At 41.7% G+C, this 19,082-nt stretch overlaps 1 protein-coding gene across 1 annotated transcript in view; it reads right to left on the bottom strand.

Moving 5' to 3' along the window:
- dnah6 (dynein, axonemal, heavy chain 6) overlaps positions 1-19,082 on the bottom strand; it is a 300,004-nt gene that overhangs the window by 73,670 nt on the left and 207,252 nt on the right. The window contains exons 56-63 of the mRNA XM_080188484.1: positions 15,019-15,144; positions 12,582-12,746; positions 10,565-10,632; positions 8,179-8,359; positions 5,866-6,045; positions 4,938-5,171; positions 1,771-1,906; positions 424-608 (exon numbers count right to left, since the gene is read on the bottom strand). Of these exons, the coding sequence (XP_080044610.1) occupies positions 424-608; positions 1,771-1,906; positions 4,938-5,171; positions 5,866-6,045; positions 8,179-8,359; positions 10,565-10,632; positions 12,582-12,746; positions 15,019-15,144 (1,275 nt within the window). The remainder of the gene's footprint in view (positions 1-423; positions 609-1,770; positions 1,907-4,937; positions 5,172-5,865; positions 6,046-8,178; positions 8,360-10,564; positions 10,633-12,581; positions 12,747-15,018; positions 15,145-19,082) is intronic.

Genomic DNA, 19,082 nt, shown 5'->3' on the forward strand with positions numbered 1-19,082 from the left:
GGGAGGGGAAACCCCCTCGGGAGGGAGGTTATTGGTTAGGTTGCCTTTCATGCCCACGGCCCCCTCTCGGGATCATAGAACCTGTGGCTTAGGTGGCATTTGTGTTCCAGTAAGGGGAAGGGGTTGCTTCCATGAAGCTGATGGCCTCCCCACACAGATGGCTCACTGTCATGAGCAAAATACCAGCAAAATCCTCAATTTAGTGGTCCCTCCATGGAGTGGGCTGCTGATTTGCCTCACAGTCCCTAATTCCCTCAGTGGCATCATGCTGTCCCAACATTGCTTTCTAATATTTTACCCAACCACTATTGGAAGCTAAAATTCAGCCTATTGTCTTTGAACAAAGGATTTCAAGAATTCACTGGGTCACAACTAAACCCTGTTCAGATACGATTACACAAACACATGAAATTAATAACATACCTTTTCTTCCATAAAAGCTTTAACTAAGATAAGTTTCTGAAACAAGGTCAGCCGTTCATTCCAGTGGCCAGTTATAACATATTCTTTTTCCTCGGCTTCAGCGTCCGGTGGTTTTGGTGAAAATGGTGGCAAATCTGTCACATATCCTTCCCATCGTGATGGGTTGACGTCAAGGTCAAGACGTCCTGAAAGAATGGTTGACAAAAGTTATCAAAACTTCAGGCCTTGCACTTTGATCAGGAACTCTTCATGTTTCCTTCATTACAGGGGTAGCACGGTGGCACAGCAGTTAGCACTGCTACCTCACAGTGCCAGGGACTTAGATTCGATTCCAGCCTCGGATCACTGTCTGTATGGAGCTTGCACATTCTCCCCGTGCCTGAGTGGGGTCCCTCCGGGTGCTCTGCTTTCCTCTCACAGTCCAAAAATGTGCAAATTAGCCACGCTAAATTGCCAATGGTTAGTAGACTAAATATGTGAGGTTACGGGGATAGGGCCTGGGTGGGATTGTTATCAGTGCAGGCTTGACGGGTTGAATGGCCTCTTTCTGCCCTGTAGGTATTCTATGATTCACCTGCTGACTAAGCATTTGTGCTATGAATGCTCTGGAATGCTTCTCAATCTCCCACTTCCGAAGTAGGATGATATGATGAATAAAGGGTTCAAAGTCAAATAATGAAAAACAAAACCAAAATATGACTGAAACAGTGGTAGTAAAAGCATTTGCCAGAACTCTCTGGGTTTCCCACAACAGTGGGAAGGTGGCAGGCAGCGGTGTGCCATCAGCCGGTGATGGGATTTTCTGGTCAATCAATGGGATTTCCCATTGATTCCACCCCACACTGCCAAAAAACTCAGCAGGGGTGTGCCATCAGTGAGAGCAGATGATCCTGCCTGTGTGAAGAACCAGGAGATTGCGAGCTTGTTATGCTAAGTGTCAAAACCATGATACACAATGACATTAAATCCTGGGACTTGCCAACACTGCAGCACCAGATAGTGATTAAGTAACTTGGCACTTCCAGAGAAAGTGCCAAGGCTCCAGGCAAATGGGTACCTGGACGAGTGTACTAGGATCGTAAAGGCAGGAAAGACCAGCAAAAGTTGGGTGATGTAATCCCTGAATAACAGGATCCACAACCTGTAAGCTCTGACATAGCTTTAGTATATTACAAGTGGCTGAAAAAGCCACAGTGGACAGTCAGAAACACGACACCAGGGTTTAAATTCCTACCTCGAAGCGAAGGTTAAATGTGGGGTCTCTGATGACAGTCGGCAATTGACATTGGGAGGAATGTGATAAAAAAAATCTTGTTGGAAATTAAAATTAATGCATTTGAGACTTACCTAATTTGATCTTTATGTGGGTTGCAATAATTTCCTTTGTAATCCCCTTGAAGCATGGCAGATGGTCTTCAAGGTTGCAGCATGTATGCCACACTGCAGTTCTCAACCAATCAATTTGAGGTTTTGGAGGAAGCTCCTAGATAAATGAAAAACTAGACTTCAGCATCATATTAGCCATTTCAATTATACAATCCTTTGCTGAGAATCTGTTTTGTGTATTTACATGTCAGTGAAGAATGACATTGAAAATCTGTTCAAGTGCTGCTAGGGTACAGTCCTTGCCATCTGCTTTCCAGCTTTTCCTCTTTCCTATCTGAAGTTGGGGAGGCGGTGGCTCAGTGGCATTATCATTAGACTATTAATCCAGAAACTCAGCTAATGTTCGGGGCATCCAGGTTCAAATCCCTCCATGGCAGATGGTGGAATTTGAATTCAATAGAAAACATCTGGAAATATGAATCTACTGATGACAATTGTCAACTGTCGGAAAAACCCACCTGGTTCACTAATGTCCTTTAGGGAAGGAAATCTACCATCCTCACCTGGTCTGGCCTACATGTGACTCCAGAGCCATAGCAATTGCCTTTGGTCTAGGGATAGGCAATTAATGCTGGTCAGCTAGTGACAGCCATATCCCACAGATAAACAATATGAAAAAAAGGGGGTGGTTCATTGTGCTTTTTATTCAAAGGGCCACACAACTGCTATCTTGTCTAAGTGGCCACAGGTGAACCTAGACTTTGGCTGGAATTTTCCAGCCATTCTTGCCGGTGGGATCCTCTGGTGACCAACAGCAAATCCCCACCGTGGGTTTCCCAGTGGCAGGGGTGTATATAATGGGAAACCCTGTTGACAGCAGTGGGATCAGAAAACACCTCTGCAGTCACGAAACTTGCCATGAGGGCGCAGAAAACCCTTCTCTATGTCAGCAAGTTATTTGATCACGAAGCATGATGCTCTCTAACATTGCTTGAAGCTATATTATTCAGCATATTGTTTGGAGGTGTTGAATTGAAACATTGGATGGTATTTAATGTCAATCGAAATAACAGGATGATAGGGTTTTTTCATATTCATTCATTCATGGGATGTGGGTGTCTGGCATTTATTGCCATTCTTGAGGGTATTTAAGAGTCAACACATTGCTGGGGTCTGGAGTCACATGTAAGCCAACCCAGGTAACAATGGCAGGTTTCCTTCCCTAAAGGGTATTAGTGAACCAGATAGGTTTTTACGACAATCGATGATGTTTCTTGGGCATCACTAGACTTTTAGTTCCAAATTTTGATTCAATTCAGATTTGACCGTCTGCCTTGGTGGGGATCAAACTTGGGTTCCAAGAGAATTGCCTGGATCTCTGGGTTACTCATCCAGTGACAATACCACTATGCCACTGCCTCCTCACAAAGATCAGAGAAGTTAATTTTCTTTCAATGGTTTCACACTGATTTTCTTAAGGAACATAATCCTTTATGACTTACAAACTGGGATTTTTCTATATGATGTCCTTGAAAAGATGAGGACGTACATGATTAACAGTGCCTCTTCTTGCAGTCACTTGATCATTGGATTTAACAACTGTCTGCAAAAGCTTCAAATCTCCTTCAAAATGATGGGCATAACCACACCAGTCACTTTTGTAAGAAAATTGATTATGTGAAGCTCCTAAATTCAATAACATCAAGGTATTTGGTATAGTAAACACACAAAACTATCTGAATTGGAATATTATATATTAGCGCATGAAGAGAAAGCAACTGCAGGCTATCTTAAGCCTGAGAAAAAGAGAAGTCATGCTTCAGGCAAGCTCAAATCAATTTCTTCATCAGCAAAATAAAACAAACAGATCATTCTTGGCTGTGCGATATACACATTGAACCAGGATGTGACAAAGGTACAAAATTCCCAGTTGGCCCTTCAAGACATTCTCATTAACATAGAATCCTGACAGTGCAGAAGGAGGTCACTTGGCCCACCGAGTCTGCACCGTCAACAATCCCACCCAGGTTCCATCCCCGTAAGCACACACATTTACCTCACTAACCCCCTAACACTAAAGGGCAATTTAGCATGGCCAATCTACCTAACCTGCACATCTTCAGACTGTGGGAGGAAACTGGAGCACCCAGAGAAAACTTATGCAGACACGGGGAGAATGTGCAAACTTCACATAGATACTCACCTGAGGGTGGAAATGAACCCTGGCACTGTAAGATAGCAGTTTGAACCACTATGCCACCATGTCACCCTTACACATGGACATCTCTGCAAAACTGGGAAGAGCTGTCATACAACTTGTCAAGAAACATTCTAATGTAATCGTACTCACAGAATGATACCCATCAGCAAAATCTTTGATTCTCTAGCAGCATTCTAATCCACCTAACATTCACATCTTGGGACAACTTAGCATGGCCAATCTACCTAACCTGTACATCTTTGGACTGTGGGAGGAAACCAGAACACCCAGAGGAAACCCATGCAGACACAGGGAGAATGTGCAAACTCCACACAGTAACCCATGGCTGGAACCAAACCCAGGTATCAGGTGCTGTGAGGCAGCAGTGCTAACCACTGAGTCACCATGCCACTTGTGCCACCATGTTGCCCATGGTAACTTTTATTGACTTTTCACTTTTTATGCTCTTCTGCTGTCTTAACCATTTCACTCAAAACTATATTGTATGATACCATTACATCTCTATTTCCAATCTTTTGTACATACTTCAGTGATGTTTCATAATCTTGCCTGGTATTAAATTCACTAACTAATCTGGAGTTGACTATCCATTTATGACTTTCCCCGTGTAAAATTTTCAAGGTAGACCTTAAATCAGATTTTTTTTGATGTTCTCATTCCATTAAAGTTTGTTAATCCATTTGTGTAGAGTTAGGGAACATTGACAAATTTCCTTATATCTTTTAATTACATTTCTGTACTCTTTACTCATGTTTATGTTATTGGTAAAGTTAGCAAAAGAATAAAGAGCTCATTCTTAGCGTTAAATTGAATAATGAAAATAGTAATGAAGAAAATAACTGCACTGTAATAACTGATCAAATGTCAATAAATAATTAAGATAATGCTTTGACAGAATGTTTATACAGGTCAACATTTCAAATTATACAATTTGTTTTCTACTTGGGTTTATGAAGCTGAAACATACCTCATCTAAGGCTACAGCTCCCCTGAGGAAGTAGTTCCACTCAGTATCTGAGATGTTTTCATTCTGACGCAGAATCTCAGTACAGAGCAAGAAACTATAAACAAGTTTGTGTTGTTCGAAGAGACCTCGGGAAACATTGGTGTACACGGCAAATAGCGTTGTACTCAACAGAATCTTCAGACGCTTCTGCAGGTTATAGGTCTTGTCGGATGTTTCAATGGTTTGATTAAAGAGCTATCAAAAGAAAAGATTGAGCACTAAACAGTAATTCCTTACAATTGCAGCCTGTGTATACATTTGACATTTATTTCAAAGCAGGTACCACAGCCCAACTTACCTCTCACTCTACAACTAACATCAGATCGAGCGATCAACCCTGGTTCAATGAAGAGAGGGACCCAGGAGAGGGAGGGAGAGGAGGAGGGGCGGGGGGCTGTTTGTACTGGACACAAAACACCAGGGGTGGGGGAGGGGGGGGGAGAAAAACTCTGTGGGAAGGTGGGTGGTTGCAGGGCAGAGGGTGGGGGGCACTGCCATGCCCAATGCAACCAATCTGGTACATAAATGCAGGAATAATTGACAATGATAATTCCATAGATCCTTTTGTTCTAAAGTAACAAAATGAGATAACAACAAGGAGCATCACAGGGCCATTAGATCTGGTAAACACTGCTCAGATGTTGGCACTATTGAAGTGATTGGAGACAAATAATTTAGTGTTCCGTAGAATATTTTACTGACTAAAGTGATTGTTTTGTTTGTTATGAATATTTAGTTGTCAGAAGTAGGAGACTTGACTTTGCCTTGTCTCAAGCCAGGAATCTTGATGTCATTGTCATTCCCTTTTGATTGAAAGCTGCTAACTTTTCTGGGCTGGAGAGATTACAATGTATTTTGTGCATATTGAATAACAAAAGAAGTGTCAAACCTGTTTGAAGTATTTTAAAGAAAATTGGTACATTGGGTCTATTTCAGCCAAGCTAGCGACAACAAAGTACATAACACTTCCACGAGTAGCCACAGGACGATATTTTTCACGAGCAGAATTAATTTTCTGTTCTGTGGCTTCAGCTTCCTCTAAGCGGACTTTGATATCACCTGAGGTAACCTATATAAAAGCAAAATTCAATTAATTTTAAGGAATAATAAGGCATAATAATTTAAACTACATTGCTTTTTTCCGGTGTCGCTGAAAAGTGAAGAGATCATTTTCTGAGCCCATGCTGCTAGTGATTTAATTAATCATCATCTAATTGAATCCCAGAGAAAGTTGAATGGTCTTCTTCTACTCTGAATGCTTCAATATTCCTGGTGGGGAATACCTGCCAGCACTACACATCCGAAAATTAGCTTACAGTTTTCAGATTAATAAATCAATGCTGTTGTCAATTTCACAGTTTTTGATTTATGCTTCCGGTGGGTGTAGTTCCCCTCGGGCAGGACCAGATTCATAAAGTTCCTTCCAATTGACAGCGTATTGTATCTCCCATCAAAGCTGCCTTATGATTCCTTTAATGACTCTTCTCCCAACTTGCACCAATGCTTCTATTATACTGGCCTTATGTTGTATCTCTGGTCCATCAATTATAGATGTCCTGGCATATTTTGCTGGGCAGAAATGCAAAGCAAAACATCCACTGGTTAGGGAGAAGAAATATGTCCATGATTGAGGCTAAAATATTCTTGTATATATGGTCCTTCTTATGCATTAAGGGGGATTTTCTTCCACCTGTGCTTGTATTATAGGGGTGACTCATTTCATCAGGTCACTGCTCCAGAATTTTCCCATTAGACAAGTCAGAGCATGTTTGTCCAGCATAAATGTTTTTAGATGATGCAGGGTGGCATTCCTAAGGCGCTGCCACTTTTTACATTCATTGAGTGTTCCAATACAGAAGCATCCACTTCCCCCACCCCCCCAACCCCCTCACCCCCACAAAGAAGCTAGCCTGCCCTAAAATTATACTGATTGAAGGGTCAACATTAATCTTAGATGCAGCACAAAGAAACAAAGGTAGAAACAAATATTCTATCCATCGACCTGAACCGTTAGCTTTGACTCCCTCCGTCAAAGCTTCTAGATCTGCTGAGCAAATACAGGAATTTCTGCTTTTACTTTAGATCTACAGCTTCTCCAACACTTTGCTTTTATACTGATCTTTAATTTTAAACATCGTTCCATACTCATAACCTTACCTGGATGATTTGAGCCACAGCTCCAGTCCTGTTCTGGACCTGGAGTCCATTAAATTGTGTATATTGTCTCCTTTCCTTCAACCCTATGTACTCTTGGTATGCTTTGTCTGTACAGTGGTTAGCACTGCTGCTCCACAGCACCAGGGACCAGGTTTGGATTCCCGGCTTGGGTCATTGTCTGTGCAGAGTCTGCACATTCTCCCTGTGTCTGTGTGAGTTTCCTTCGGGTGGTCCGGTTTCCTCCCACAGTCTGAAAGATGTGTTAGTTAGGTGAAGTGCCCATGCTAAATTCTCCCTCAGTGTACCCAAACAGGCACTGGAGTATGGTGCCTGGGGGATTTTCACTGTAACTTCATTGCAATGTGAATGTAAGCCTACTTGTGGCACTCATAAATAAACTTAAAAAATTCTTTTCCCTGTATCCCAATACATGTGACAATAATAAATCAAATTGAAGATTAGTCTGGGGTGAGAGTTGTTTTTTTCCCAGCCGATGTAATTCTGACTTAATTCATTTTAAACCCAAATCTCCTGGCATTCTATCTCTTTTGAAATGAACTGATAGATAAATAGAGTCATGAGAGATTCATTCGCTTCCTTGAAGAGCCAATCATCCCCATGACACTCAAAACTCTCATTTTCCTTGGTGCAGGTTAACAGTGGAAAACAACAATTTTCAGGAAGGGGAATTCAATAATAGGGATTGCTTAAGCTGAAAGAGACACATGTGTATGAGGTGAAGGAAGCAATGTAAGACTCTCACTGTGAGCATGAATCACTGGAAGAGTGAATTGGCATAACTGAGATCCAGGAACTCAATATTTTTAGGAATTGCCCAATTTTCTCTTTCACTTTAAGGGTTGCTGTTGAACATTTTTCATTGGCAAACAAAATAAGTGGGATTTTTTGGCTACACTCACCCCAAGACCACAAATTCCCACCCAAGTTCAAGGGACCTTTGCATGGTCCCTGTCCTACCCGCTACCATCCCCATGGTGGGCGGAATTTTGCCGTCCTGCCCAATATCTCTCATATGTCAAATTACCTTTGATTGTTGAAGAGTGTTTATTAATTCTTCATTATCCAAAATATTGCCTTCTGAAGTAAAAAGCAGCTTCAAGATTCTGTCTTCAATGTCTTTCAGTTGATTTTTGTCTGCGTTGATTTGAACAATCAACTGATTTCTTTGTTCCTCAAGCTCAGGTTTTTCAATTCTCACGACATCACTGTAAAGAATCATACCATCACAACTGAACAGCAGCATTCTATCTTTGCAACACAGAGCTCTCTAAATAAAACAGACTAGCTTGTTTGTGAAGTGTAACCACAGTAACAGGGCTAAATTCATAACCCTCAACATTATTTTTCATTTTTTTAGTGAGTTAACACAGAACATTGAACCCTACAGTGCAGAAAGAGGCCCTTCGGCCCATCGAGTCTGCACCGAACACAATCCCACCCAGGCCCTACCCCCATATTCCTACATATTATACCCACTAATCCCTCTAACCTATGCATCCCTGGATACTAAGGGGCAATTTCTTAGCATGGCCAATCAACCTAACCCGCACATCTTTGGACTGTGGGAGGAAACCGGAGTACCCAGAGGAAACCCACGCAGACACGAGGAGAAAGTGCAAACTCCACACAGACAGTGACCCAAGCCAGGAATCAAACCCAGGACCCTGGAGCTGTGAAGCAGCAGTGCTAACCACTGTGCTACCATGCCGCCCACCACTGTGCTACCATGTCGCCCATACTGAGTTGATTGAATCACAGCTCTCTGGACCATACAAATATGGCTGAACTGTACATTAAAATTAATTTGATGTTTTATTAACTGAGAAATTTAAGGACAAAGTCTTCACTTCAGAACAAGGAGCCCCTGAACATGTGTTCCTCTAACCACACTTGTCACGTTCCATAAGGTACTCCCTGAGAAACACAGAACTGACTTGGCAGTGCCCTCAGTATCACAGTTTGGTCATGATCTCATGGAACCAGACAATCCACTGGCATGTAGTATAAAGCAATTGAAAGAATGCCACAAACTATATTCATCAGACCAGACCACAGGGAAATATTATGGCAGAAATAGGGAGTGATTACAAAGCCTGACTTTGTACAACCTGCCATTTCAGATTCAGCAATTTTCAAAATGAAATCCTATTACGAGCATGCTAATCTTCTAACAAAGGGAAATATTCTTAACGTTATACAATTAAGTTGGAGAAACTAATAACTATGACAACTAAATGCATTTCCCCTGCTTTGAATCCTACAGCTTTCAAAGATGTATCGGATCACAACAATTTTGTAAGTACTGTACAGGGACTTTTGCCCTTTGTTTTTGATCTACAATCAGCATTATGTAAGCAGTGTTTAATGTTACCATTGCTCAAGGCTGACCTGAAATTGAGCCTTAGGGGGTCATTAACATTATCGGCAGAATTTGCCGGAAGAGCATTTTTCCCACCCCAGGGAAGTTAGTGGGGAATGTATCCCTAACGATCAGGGATGCAGTTATGTAATGCTCTGAGGAGTGTTGATCAGCTTGAGGTCGGTCTCTTGACATTCACTCAGGCAGAAGCACTGCCTCAGAGCCGTCAGACAACCTGATTGCCTGGTTCTGGAATGGTGTCAACTGGAGTGGTGGTGGTTCCTAAGAGTACAAGTAGTCTCACCACTCAAAGTGCCAGAGGACGGGAGGGAGAAGGAAGGAAGACCTCGTGGGAGACCTGATGGAGCTCATGTTTTGAAGCCCAGGTGGGGAGGGAGCAAATAGGTGGCCTAGATCTTGGTCAGGGTTTGCTTGATTTCAAAAAGGGGGACAGAAATGAAAGTGTCTTCTATTACACCCTCTTTTCCACCTGAGACCTAAAAAGGATCATCTGTTGACTTATACTCCTTCCCTTGACTCATCCTGAGGGCTTCAGAATTTCAGCCAAGCAGGATATGGCCCTTAAGTGGCCATTATTTAGCTATTCAAAATATGAGCAAATTACATTGATACTTTACACAGCTGTATTGGAATATGAACTAATTCATATTTTATCAGGTAATGTTTCTTAGCAGAGCACACTAAATAGCTTCATACAATGAAATCTGCTTTCATAATTCACCTTCTTATTGTAATCAATTTTTGCACCTTTGCAGCTAAAATTCATCAGAAGTCCTGAAAGGACAAACACAACTCACAGTCAAATAAGCTGTTCTGAAAAATATCCCATCAGCCTCAAATATTACTTTGTTCTTACAACATACTATGGATTTTATATTCCAGTGAATACTTCACTGTGAACTCAGTCAGCCAGCTACTGATTACTGCAAAGTAAATTCCAATAAAATGATTCAAGTGGGATTCCAATGATGGAAATATATCTGTAAGATAGAAGAGTGTTGGGTCACCAAAAAAACACAAGAAGCCTTACCTTAGCACCTGATCTTCCAAGCCAGATTTGGTCACAGTGAAGTTGATAATGGTAACCTTGATACATACCTGAAGGAAAATGAGGATATGATGAATTGTAAAATATAAGAACATATGTTAAACACATGGGCTCAAATCTTCCATTCTAGAGGCCAGGTTTGGTTGTGGGAGCAGAAATCGGAGTGATTTCTGTTGGGGAATGGCCGGTCACGTGTGCTGGCCAGCTCATTACTTCTGCAACCATGTGGAGCATGGTGAATATTGTGGTGGGGAAAGTCACTGTCTCTGCTGTTACCACATGAGGTTGGAGATCCAGAGGGCACCCAGACAGCTGATATAATCCTTTCTGCCTTCGCCCAGCCACTACTCCACACTTCCCGCTAGCCTGCCTTCTCTGGTCACTCCACACAACTTGCTGTGCCACTACCCATTCTTGAGCAGCATTTATGGACACTTCCTAAAGAGGACAATGCACTGGCAACTCACGATGAAACATGGAAGAGGTCTACCTTGCAAGTTGCATGACACTTATGTACGATAATAAAACTGAACTTTCCTATTTCTCGCTGACAGGGAACATAACTTGGTGAGGGAACTTAATTCTGGCAAGGTGACCTGTATGATTTGCTAATGCCTGACATTGTCTGGCAAGAAGCTTGACCCACGTTTAAAGAACATAAGAACATAATTGCTAAAGTTCATCCTACCAGCAGGGAACTAGTTACTGGCCTCAGGCCACATTAAGTTCCCTTGCCAGCCAATCTTCCTGCTGCTGCCGGGCCAGAAGTTTCCGCCGTCATGGAAGTTTTTCATTTCCTTCACTTCAGAAAATTATAATTCACATTTTGCCGTGCTAATTTCTGATATGTATTTCTTGAGTTTATGAAGCAGAATAATGTCTAATAGATGTCAGTGTGGAGTTTGCACATTCTTCCAGTGTCTGTGTGAGTTTCCCTCCGGGTGCTCTGGTTTCATCTCACAGCCCAAAGATGTGCAGGTTAAGTGAATTGGCCATGCTAAATTGCCCCTTAGTGTCAGGGGACTGGCAGAGTAAATATGTGCGGTTATGGGGAAAGGGCCTGGGAGAGATTGTGATCATTGCAGACTCAATGGGCCAAATAGCCTCTTTCTGCATTGTAGGGATTCTATGGTTTACATAGAAAGCCAGAAAGTGATTTTTGTGTGATAAAAGCAGATTTACAATAAGTGATATTAATTATAAGTAATCATACATGGCAAGAAAATCACCGCTTCCGGCAAAGCAACCTCATCGAACATTGTAGTCAACACTCAATAGAAGTGAATTCACAATCCAAGGTTCTCTCGAAACATAATTTGAACATCACAGACTCATGATCATTTGTCTGTTCAATTTAATGGACAGAAAATCATGGTACTGCACCAGTGATGTAATCTGTAATGGTCACATCCCCCTAGGAGGTCTCGATTGTGAAATCGCCCCAGTTATTCCAAAAGCTTGCGAAGGAATACACGTGCACACACAAAATGGTAAATTACCTTTTGGAGGTGTGGGATTAAATTCAATTTTCTCATACAGTATATTTTTTCCAGGACAAAACTAGAGAAAATGATTCAGGACACAGCACCACAAGTTGAAGCTCTACAAACTTCACAAGTTAGCCTCAGAGGAGATCATTGCATAAGTACAATGAACTTGGCCTTTTTATTCAGATGTCATGCGCAATTCACTATTATTTGTTTCTTATTAGTTTTGATTAATGCCTTTGCAATCAAGCTAACAGGACTCCTGCTATTGACCACCCTTTTTGGAAAGCTTGTAGGTGGTTGATGTGGGCACAATCAGGGTCAGCTGTCCGATGTCTTTTCAGCGTAAAGAACTATCAATACACCTTGAAGAGTTGGCAATGGGGTAAAAATCCAGAGGCCTACAAATGCTTAAAATTATACTTTCAATCATAATGTAACAACTTTGTGAATGCCTGAAGTAAAAGAGAGAGTGGGGGGAATGAAGCAAGTTGAAAAAAAATCTGAAATACCTCCGGTAGATAGTGTGGATTGGACATTTTGGTTGTCATGTAGAATTTGAAGTTTTTGTCGTAATCGAGGTCTGTGTCTCCCAACCGCATGAGTAATCTGCCACCGCTGATAAACGTCTGATTGAGAAGAATCGGTTCCAAGGATGGATCCAAGCTCTCCCTCAGCTATAATTTCAAAAGAAAACATTAAGTCAGCATAACAAATGATTGTTGTTTTAGTGTGATGGTGGAAAAGCACAGAAGGAGCACATACAGAGAAATGTTGCTCTCAGTGAGTCAGAGGATACCTTATTTTATCAGTAGAACTATTCAATAATTTAGATCAACTTCTGGCCTGAAATGGATGTAAAATTGGCACAATGTGATCTGACATTGTGGCCACACGTGTAATGTTGTGGCTATTCTCATGAAATATTCCTCACATACAGAATATTGCATATCTCTTCTAATTACTTCAGTATTTCTTTGCCTCGGGGCAGCATTGTGACGCAATGGTCAGCACTGCTACCTGTCAGTGCCAGGGACCTGAGTTCAATTTTGGCCTCAGGTCACTGTCTGTGTGGAGTTTGCACGTTCTCCTTGCTGCTGCGTGGGTTTCCTCCGGGTCTCTGGTTTCCTTTCACTCTCTAAATATGTTTAGATTAGGTTGATTGACCATGCTAAATTGCCTGTTAATATCAGGGGGACTAGCAGGGTAAATATGTGGGGCTGTGGGGATGGGCTGAATGCCCTCCTTCTGCATTGTAGTGATTCTATGATCTATGAAGTGTCTCAATCTTCCCTTCTTTCTCCTTTCCTTAATTGATGTCTCCAATGCTCTTGCATAACCCAGATATGTCTCTTTACCACTTTACCCATTTCTATCTTTTGCCTTCTTTAAGGTCCAGAGTAAGTAACAAGACAGGAGGCAACATTAACTGGATTGAAGGTGTATACCAAGGTCAGGTGGAAAATATATGGCTGGAGGGGTCTTGCGACAATACTAGCAACAAGAGAAGGTGGAATAGGAAGGTGGTGTGATTCATTTTTGTTTCAGCTGATCAAAAAGTGTAAAGATAAAATACTGCATAGAAATGCAGCATGATGAATATAAAATGGATACAAGTGTATCACTTTTACTGTTATATTACTGATGTCCCATGCGAAGTTGGGCAGTCGCAAAGCAATGGGGCTATTATGCCACAAACCATAACATGAAAGCGGGCTACTAAAGGGTGGCCACTGGTTTTTCATTACATGATAAATCTAAGGTTTTTATTGACCTTCAGTTTTTGCAAATCTGACCTTCTTATGTGAAAACTCTAAATGAGTGACCTCTATTGTTACATAATCTGGCATTATATTGTCCAAGAATAGAACAGAGATACTGGCTCCTCACAAAGAATTGACGGTCAAGGGTTAGCACTGAGTGAAGGTGTTCCAATACATTCTTGATTTGGAAATCATAGATTTTCTGTCTTTTTTTGTCAAGTATATTTGCATATTTGATCATGTGATTCCTGGGCCCAATAAATTGTTTGTGCTGGCTTGCCATGTGGACTGAATGTGCGGAACGAGTAATTGCAAGATGTGCTCAATATTACACCTTAGGCTTCATTAATAACATTCCAGGAGTGCAACCAGGCAGCTATCGAACTCGCATTTCTGTCTTCTGTTTTGACAACAATGGTCCTTAATTAGGTTTGTTGAAGGGGGAGAATAAATAATCAGGAGGAATTGGGAGAAGAGGGATGTAACTGAGAGGGAGGGAAGAAAAATAGAGGGAGGAACAAGCTAGTAATTAGAAAACAATTGATCAGGAGACTGGATAATAATCTATCTGGCAAATGGAAGGAGAGTCGATCAGGACATCAATGAGACGGATTAGGCATTGGGTGGGGTGGGAGGTGGCAATAGATGAGTGCAGGTGGCAGCAGGGAGAGAGAGTTAAGTAGCAGAGGCTCACTGCTTTATCTTGGAGACAGCAATTCTGGTGCGTAAGGCGGATGTCCATCTGTTTCCATAGCTAGTTTTTAACCTGAAACAGGTCACTAGCCTGTCAGCAGAGGCTAATAGCTCGAGGGGTGCCACTCCGCATCAAGCATGACAGACCAAGAGTATCTCCCACTCTTACTGCCATCCATTGTTATGCTGAAGGCAGTTTTCAGGCTGACACTAATCCTGTTTAGCAAAATTATGAAGGCCTGGGAAGGGACTTAGACCTGGGACTTCTAGCTTGGACGCAGGGATGCTCAAGACCTCCTCCATTACATCCATAGCTCTGTGCAAAAGTGAGCACTTGACTTCTTAATGTTGTTTTGCCTCTACAGCGAAGTGGCATGTTTGATGGGTGAAATCTGAAGTACAATAGACCAAATGTGTGTTGTACTTGAATAATGCTCTAGTGCAGAGTTACTTATTTGAGTGAGATTAAAACCACCGAGCACAATATATTTACCTCTTCTAACAGTATTGGCATGCCAAGCCGAATAGCATTCTCTAATGTGCGTAAGAAGCCAGAGTCTGTTAGCTTAATTATCTTCAAACCATTTTTAGTTTCCATGTTTCTTATCCAGCGGTTTGCCTGTGTAGAATCATGAATGCACTATTTAAGATTTTGTATAAAATGGAAACATAAACATTCTTTAAAACAAAGGAGCCAAGATTTGCTACTCTTTATAGCAATTATTCTCGAACAGAGTTTGATTTTGGAAGAAAAGTGTGCAGAATCAGAGCCCAGTCAGATTGACAGTTTGAGAATTACCGCTTGGATTTTACTAACATCCATAAGGTTACCATCACAATTTATTTTGCGGCTGATCAATTTTCTCTCCCAGCCAGCAGGAAGCCGCTGTTTGTCTCATTGCGTTATTTAATCAGATGCACTTTAATATCTGCCTCAACATGAGAGCTGAAGAATTGTCAAAATAAGCTTTTGAAGAAAATTCCAGCTAGGGCAGGAATAGATTTTGCTTACAGATGGCTCCATTGTCAATGTGAAAAATTAAAATATATACATTTTTTTTGTTTATATATCCAATTCAATCCAATCATAATCCAATTCAGAGTCTCAGCAAGTGAGCCATTCCAGATCCAAGCTGACAAGACAAGGGCTTTCACTTCCTGTCTTAGGCTTGATCTACATGATCCAACATGATTGGAGCAGGCATTGCACCTCCTCCAAGGCTTGATCTCATTTGCATCTTAGCCAAAAAGCCGAGACGCCACTTTAAATAAATTGCTTCAAATGAAGCCTTAGCGTATGCTCAAGACTTCAAACAAGTGCAGGATATCGATTGTACACTTGATGACCTTGTGACATCCTACCCAATGGGGTCATGTTATTTTCAATCCCCTTTCTTCCCGAACCAGTCTAGCGTGTCACTGACAGTGGAAATACATCCAAATTTGGAATTGATAGTGAATCGTGAAAGGAATTAACATTTGTTTGAAGGCCAGACAAGGAAAATATTAGATAGTTCATACTGTAAGGAAGTCCAACCTGAAGAGGGATGCATTATGAGGGTGGATATGTGGAGATGAGAAGTCAATGAGTTATTAAATTCTAGCTCACAGATACAGAAGGCAATCAAACATAGTATTTCAATCTCTGTGGAGAAATCTTAAATAACCAAATTTACTAAACAATTCTCAAATAGAGAAATCACCATAAGAAGTTTCACAACACCAGGTTAAAGTCCAACAGGTTTATTTGAAATCCTGAGTTTTCGAAGCGCTACTCCTTCATCAGGTGAGTGTATAGGTGAGAAGGAGCAGCACTCCAAAAGCTCACGGTTCCAAATAAATCTGTTGGGCTTTAACCTGGTGCTGTGAGACTTCTTACAGTGCCCACCCCGGTCCAACGCCAGCATCTCCACATAATGGAGAAATTACTGACATGATTTCAGTTGTTGTAACCTTTACCTCTAACACGAATTGGAACAAGTACAAATTACATGAATCAACATGCAAATCATACTTGAAATATAAAAGGTAAATTTCACTTTAGAGTCGAGGCACCAAAGATATGTCTTACACAACTAAAAGCAGCCACATCACTTCACTTCACTCAGAAATGTGGCATCATGTGCAGTTTCAAAGTTCTCTAACTTGGCCTCTGGCACACAGTAACTCTCATTGTCCTATTCAATTTATTGATGCATTCACTGACTGCCGTATTCCTGGCGAGAGAGGACATCATCTGAATGGAATACTCCTGTAGAACTTCTGTCATTAGGCTCATGACAATCTTGATGACACAAATTCCTCAGAGCCTCCTTTGCCTGACTCCTTTATTAAATACCGTTAAACAGTCTGGTCAGCACTGGCAAAACGGAAGCATAGCCACTGAATTGTAAATCTCTACTCTAACTCTCTTCTGCTTTCTGTAGTTTTTAACTGCATTAGGCACACAGTTCCTTGGAAATGTGCCTTCTCAGTTCTTCACCTGCTGCAACTTTCATTTGTCTGCTGCTCTGACAAGAGCAGAAGAATTGGGAGCAGGAATTGGCCCTTACGCTTGGCCACATGGTTTCACATGTTAATTGCCTTCCTGCTAGTACTCGTTCCAGGTCAAGGATCACCAGGTCACATGGGCCAATATTTATTATTGAAAAAAGTTACCATTGATTTATTTACAATAGGCGGCAACTGTTAAAAGTCCTCTTTTAAACATACTTATAACCAATTACTGATTCCACCAACATGCAAAAAGATTGCAAAGTTTCCTTATTGTACTGCTTTCAGGCCAAAGATCACCACAATGGCTAATAGAATGTTATCATAATAAGTATAAAGTATATACATCTAAGTGGTAGTCCCGCAGTTCTCATTTGCAATAATAATGACATTTTTTTGCCCTGGGCTTATTTTGGGTGCATGATGAGAGAGGTACTTGTGCTTTACTGTTGAGATGTCGAAGTCATTTTCTGAGTTGGGCCTCATTTCAGTATTAATCGCGTGCTGCAAGTGCAGAACCAGCACTTACCGACTCTCAGAGTGTGGGAAATCCACTAGGATCCCCAGTGACCTTTTAGCCAGGAGAAAGGGTGCAGAGTGACCATGACACCCACAAAATCCAACCCTTACAATTCTCACCAGCTTTTACAGATGCATCATAGAAGGCACTCTTTCTGGTTGTCTCCCGGCTTGGCATGGCTCTTGCTCTGCCCAAAACCACAAGGAACTACAGAAGATCGCAAACGTAGCCAGTCCATCATGCAAACCAGCCTCCCATGCATTGACTCTGTCTGCACTTACTGCTGCCTCAGAAAAGCAACCAGCATATAATTAAGGACACCAGGCACCCTGGGCATTCTCTCTTCCACCTTCTTCCATTGGGAGAAAGATACAAAAACCTGAGGTCATGTACCAACCGACTCAAGAACAGCTTCTTCCCTACTGCTGTCAGACTTTTGAATGGACTTACCTTGCATTAAGTTGATCTTTCTCTACTCCCTAGCTATAACTCTAACACTACATTCTGCATTTTCTCCTTTCCTTCTCCACGAATGGTATGCTTTGTTTGTATAGCACGCAAGAAATAATACTTTTCACTGTATGCTAATACATGTGATAGTAATGAATCAAATCAAAATCAAAATTTCCTCATAACTTGCAACTCCAGTCCCCGCAGGCACATTCACCAGTGCATCTGAACATCCAACAACCTCACCTCATCTTAGCTTATGGCCCTCTCTACCCATGACAATGCCACACAGTCACATCCTACAAATGGTTTCCCTTCCCCCTCACCACACAAACTACCATGAGCGCTTCTTCTGCTTTCTCTCCTCATAGACGTAAGCACATGGCTCCGTGAAAGGCTGGCCCTGGAAAGACCAGTGGGATGGTTTTCCAGTTACAGACTCCTGAACAACCACTGGCAATATATGCCCATCTTGTCCACTGGGAAAGAGGTCTTGATCCAGAAGGCTGAAGATGACAGCATCAACCAGCCATGAGAACTTGACCTTCCTGAGGTACTTTATTTGGGCATGTCTAGAGAGTTGATACATTGTGTGTGTTGAGGGTTGCACCATTTATCAATTGGTTGCATAAGCTGCTTCTATGGCATGGTGAAGATTAACAGCAGTGAAGAGGAACTGAAGGTGCGTGAAGCTAGACAGGTAAAGTGCCTTCCAAGAAATCGAAAATAACCTGAGAAACAGAGAAAGCATTCTCTGAGGGAATAGGTGCTTTGAACTGCAATCTCTCAATGGCCATGGCTGAAGCTCTTCAGAGAAATTGACTGAAACCTTCCCTGCCTGACAGTTTTGCTCAGGAAGCTCTCAGCATTGGGTACTGACTGCTGATTCTACAGATTGGCTGAAAGGTCAGGAAAGAAGTTCCATGGATGTGAAATTCAGGGTTAATTTTATAAGCTGCTCATAATTGCCTTCTTAACAACCTCAGCCACTTCTTGATGACTCCCCTGACAGATCCAAAGGGATTCCTTATTCTTCTTCAACTCCACTGGGGAAGGTCAGTAATGGGAGGAATCATGCTGGAATCTCAACTTAA

This window comes from Carcharhinus amblyrhynchos, chromosome 5 (genome assembly GCF_965287045.1).
Source record: "Carcharhinus amblyrhynchos chromosome 5, sCarAmb.v2.hapA, whole genome shotgun sequence".
In the NCBI taxonomy this organism is placed as follows: domain Eukaryota; kingdom Metazoa; phylum Chordata; class Chondrichthyes; order Carcharhiniformes; family Carcharhinidae; genus Carcharhinus; species Carcharhinus amblyrhynchos.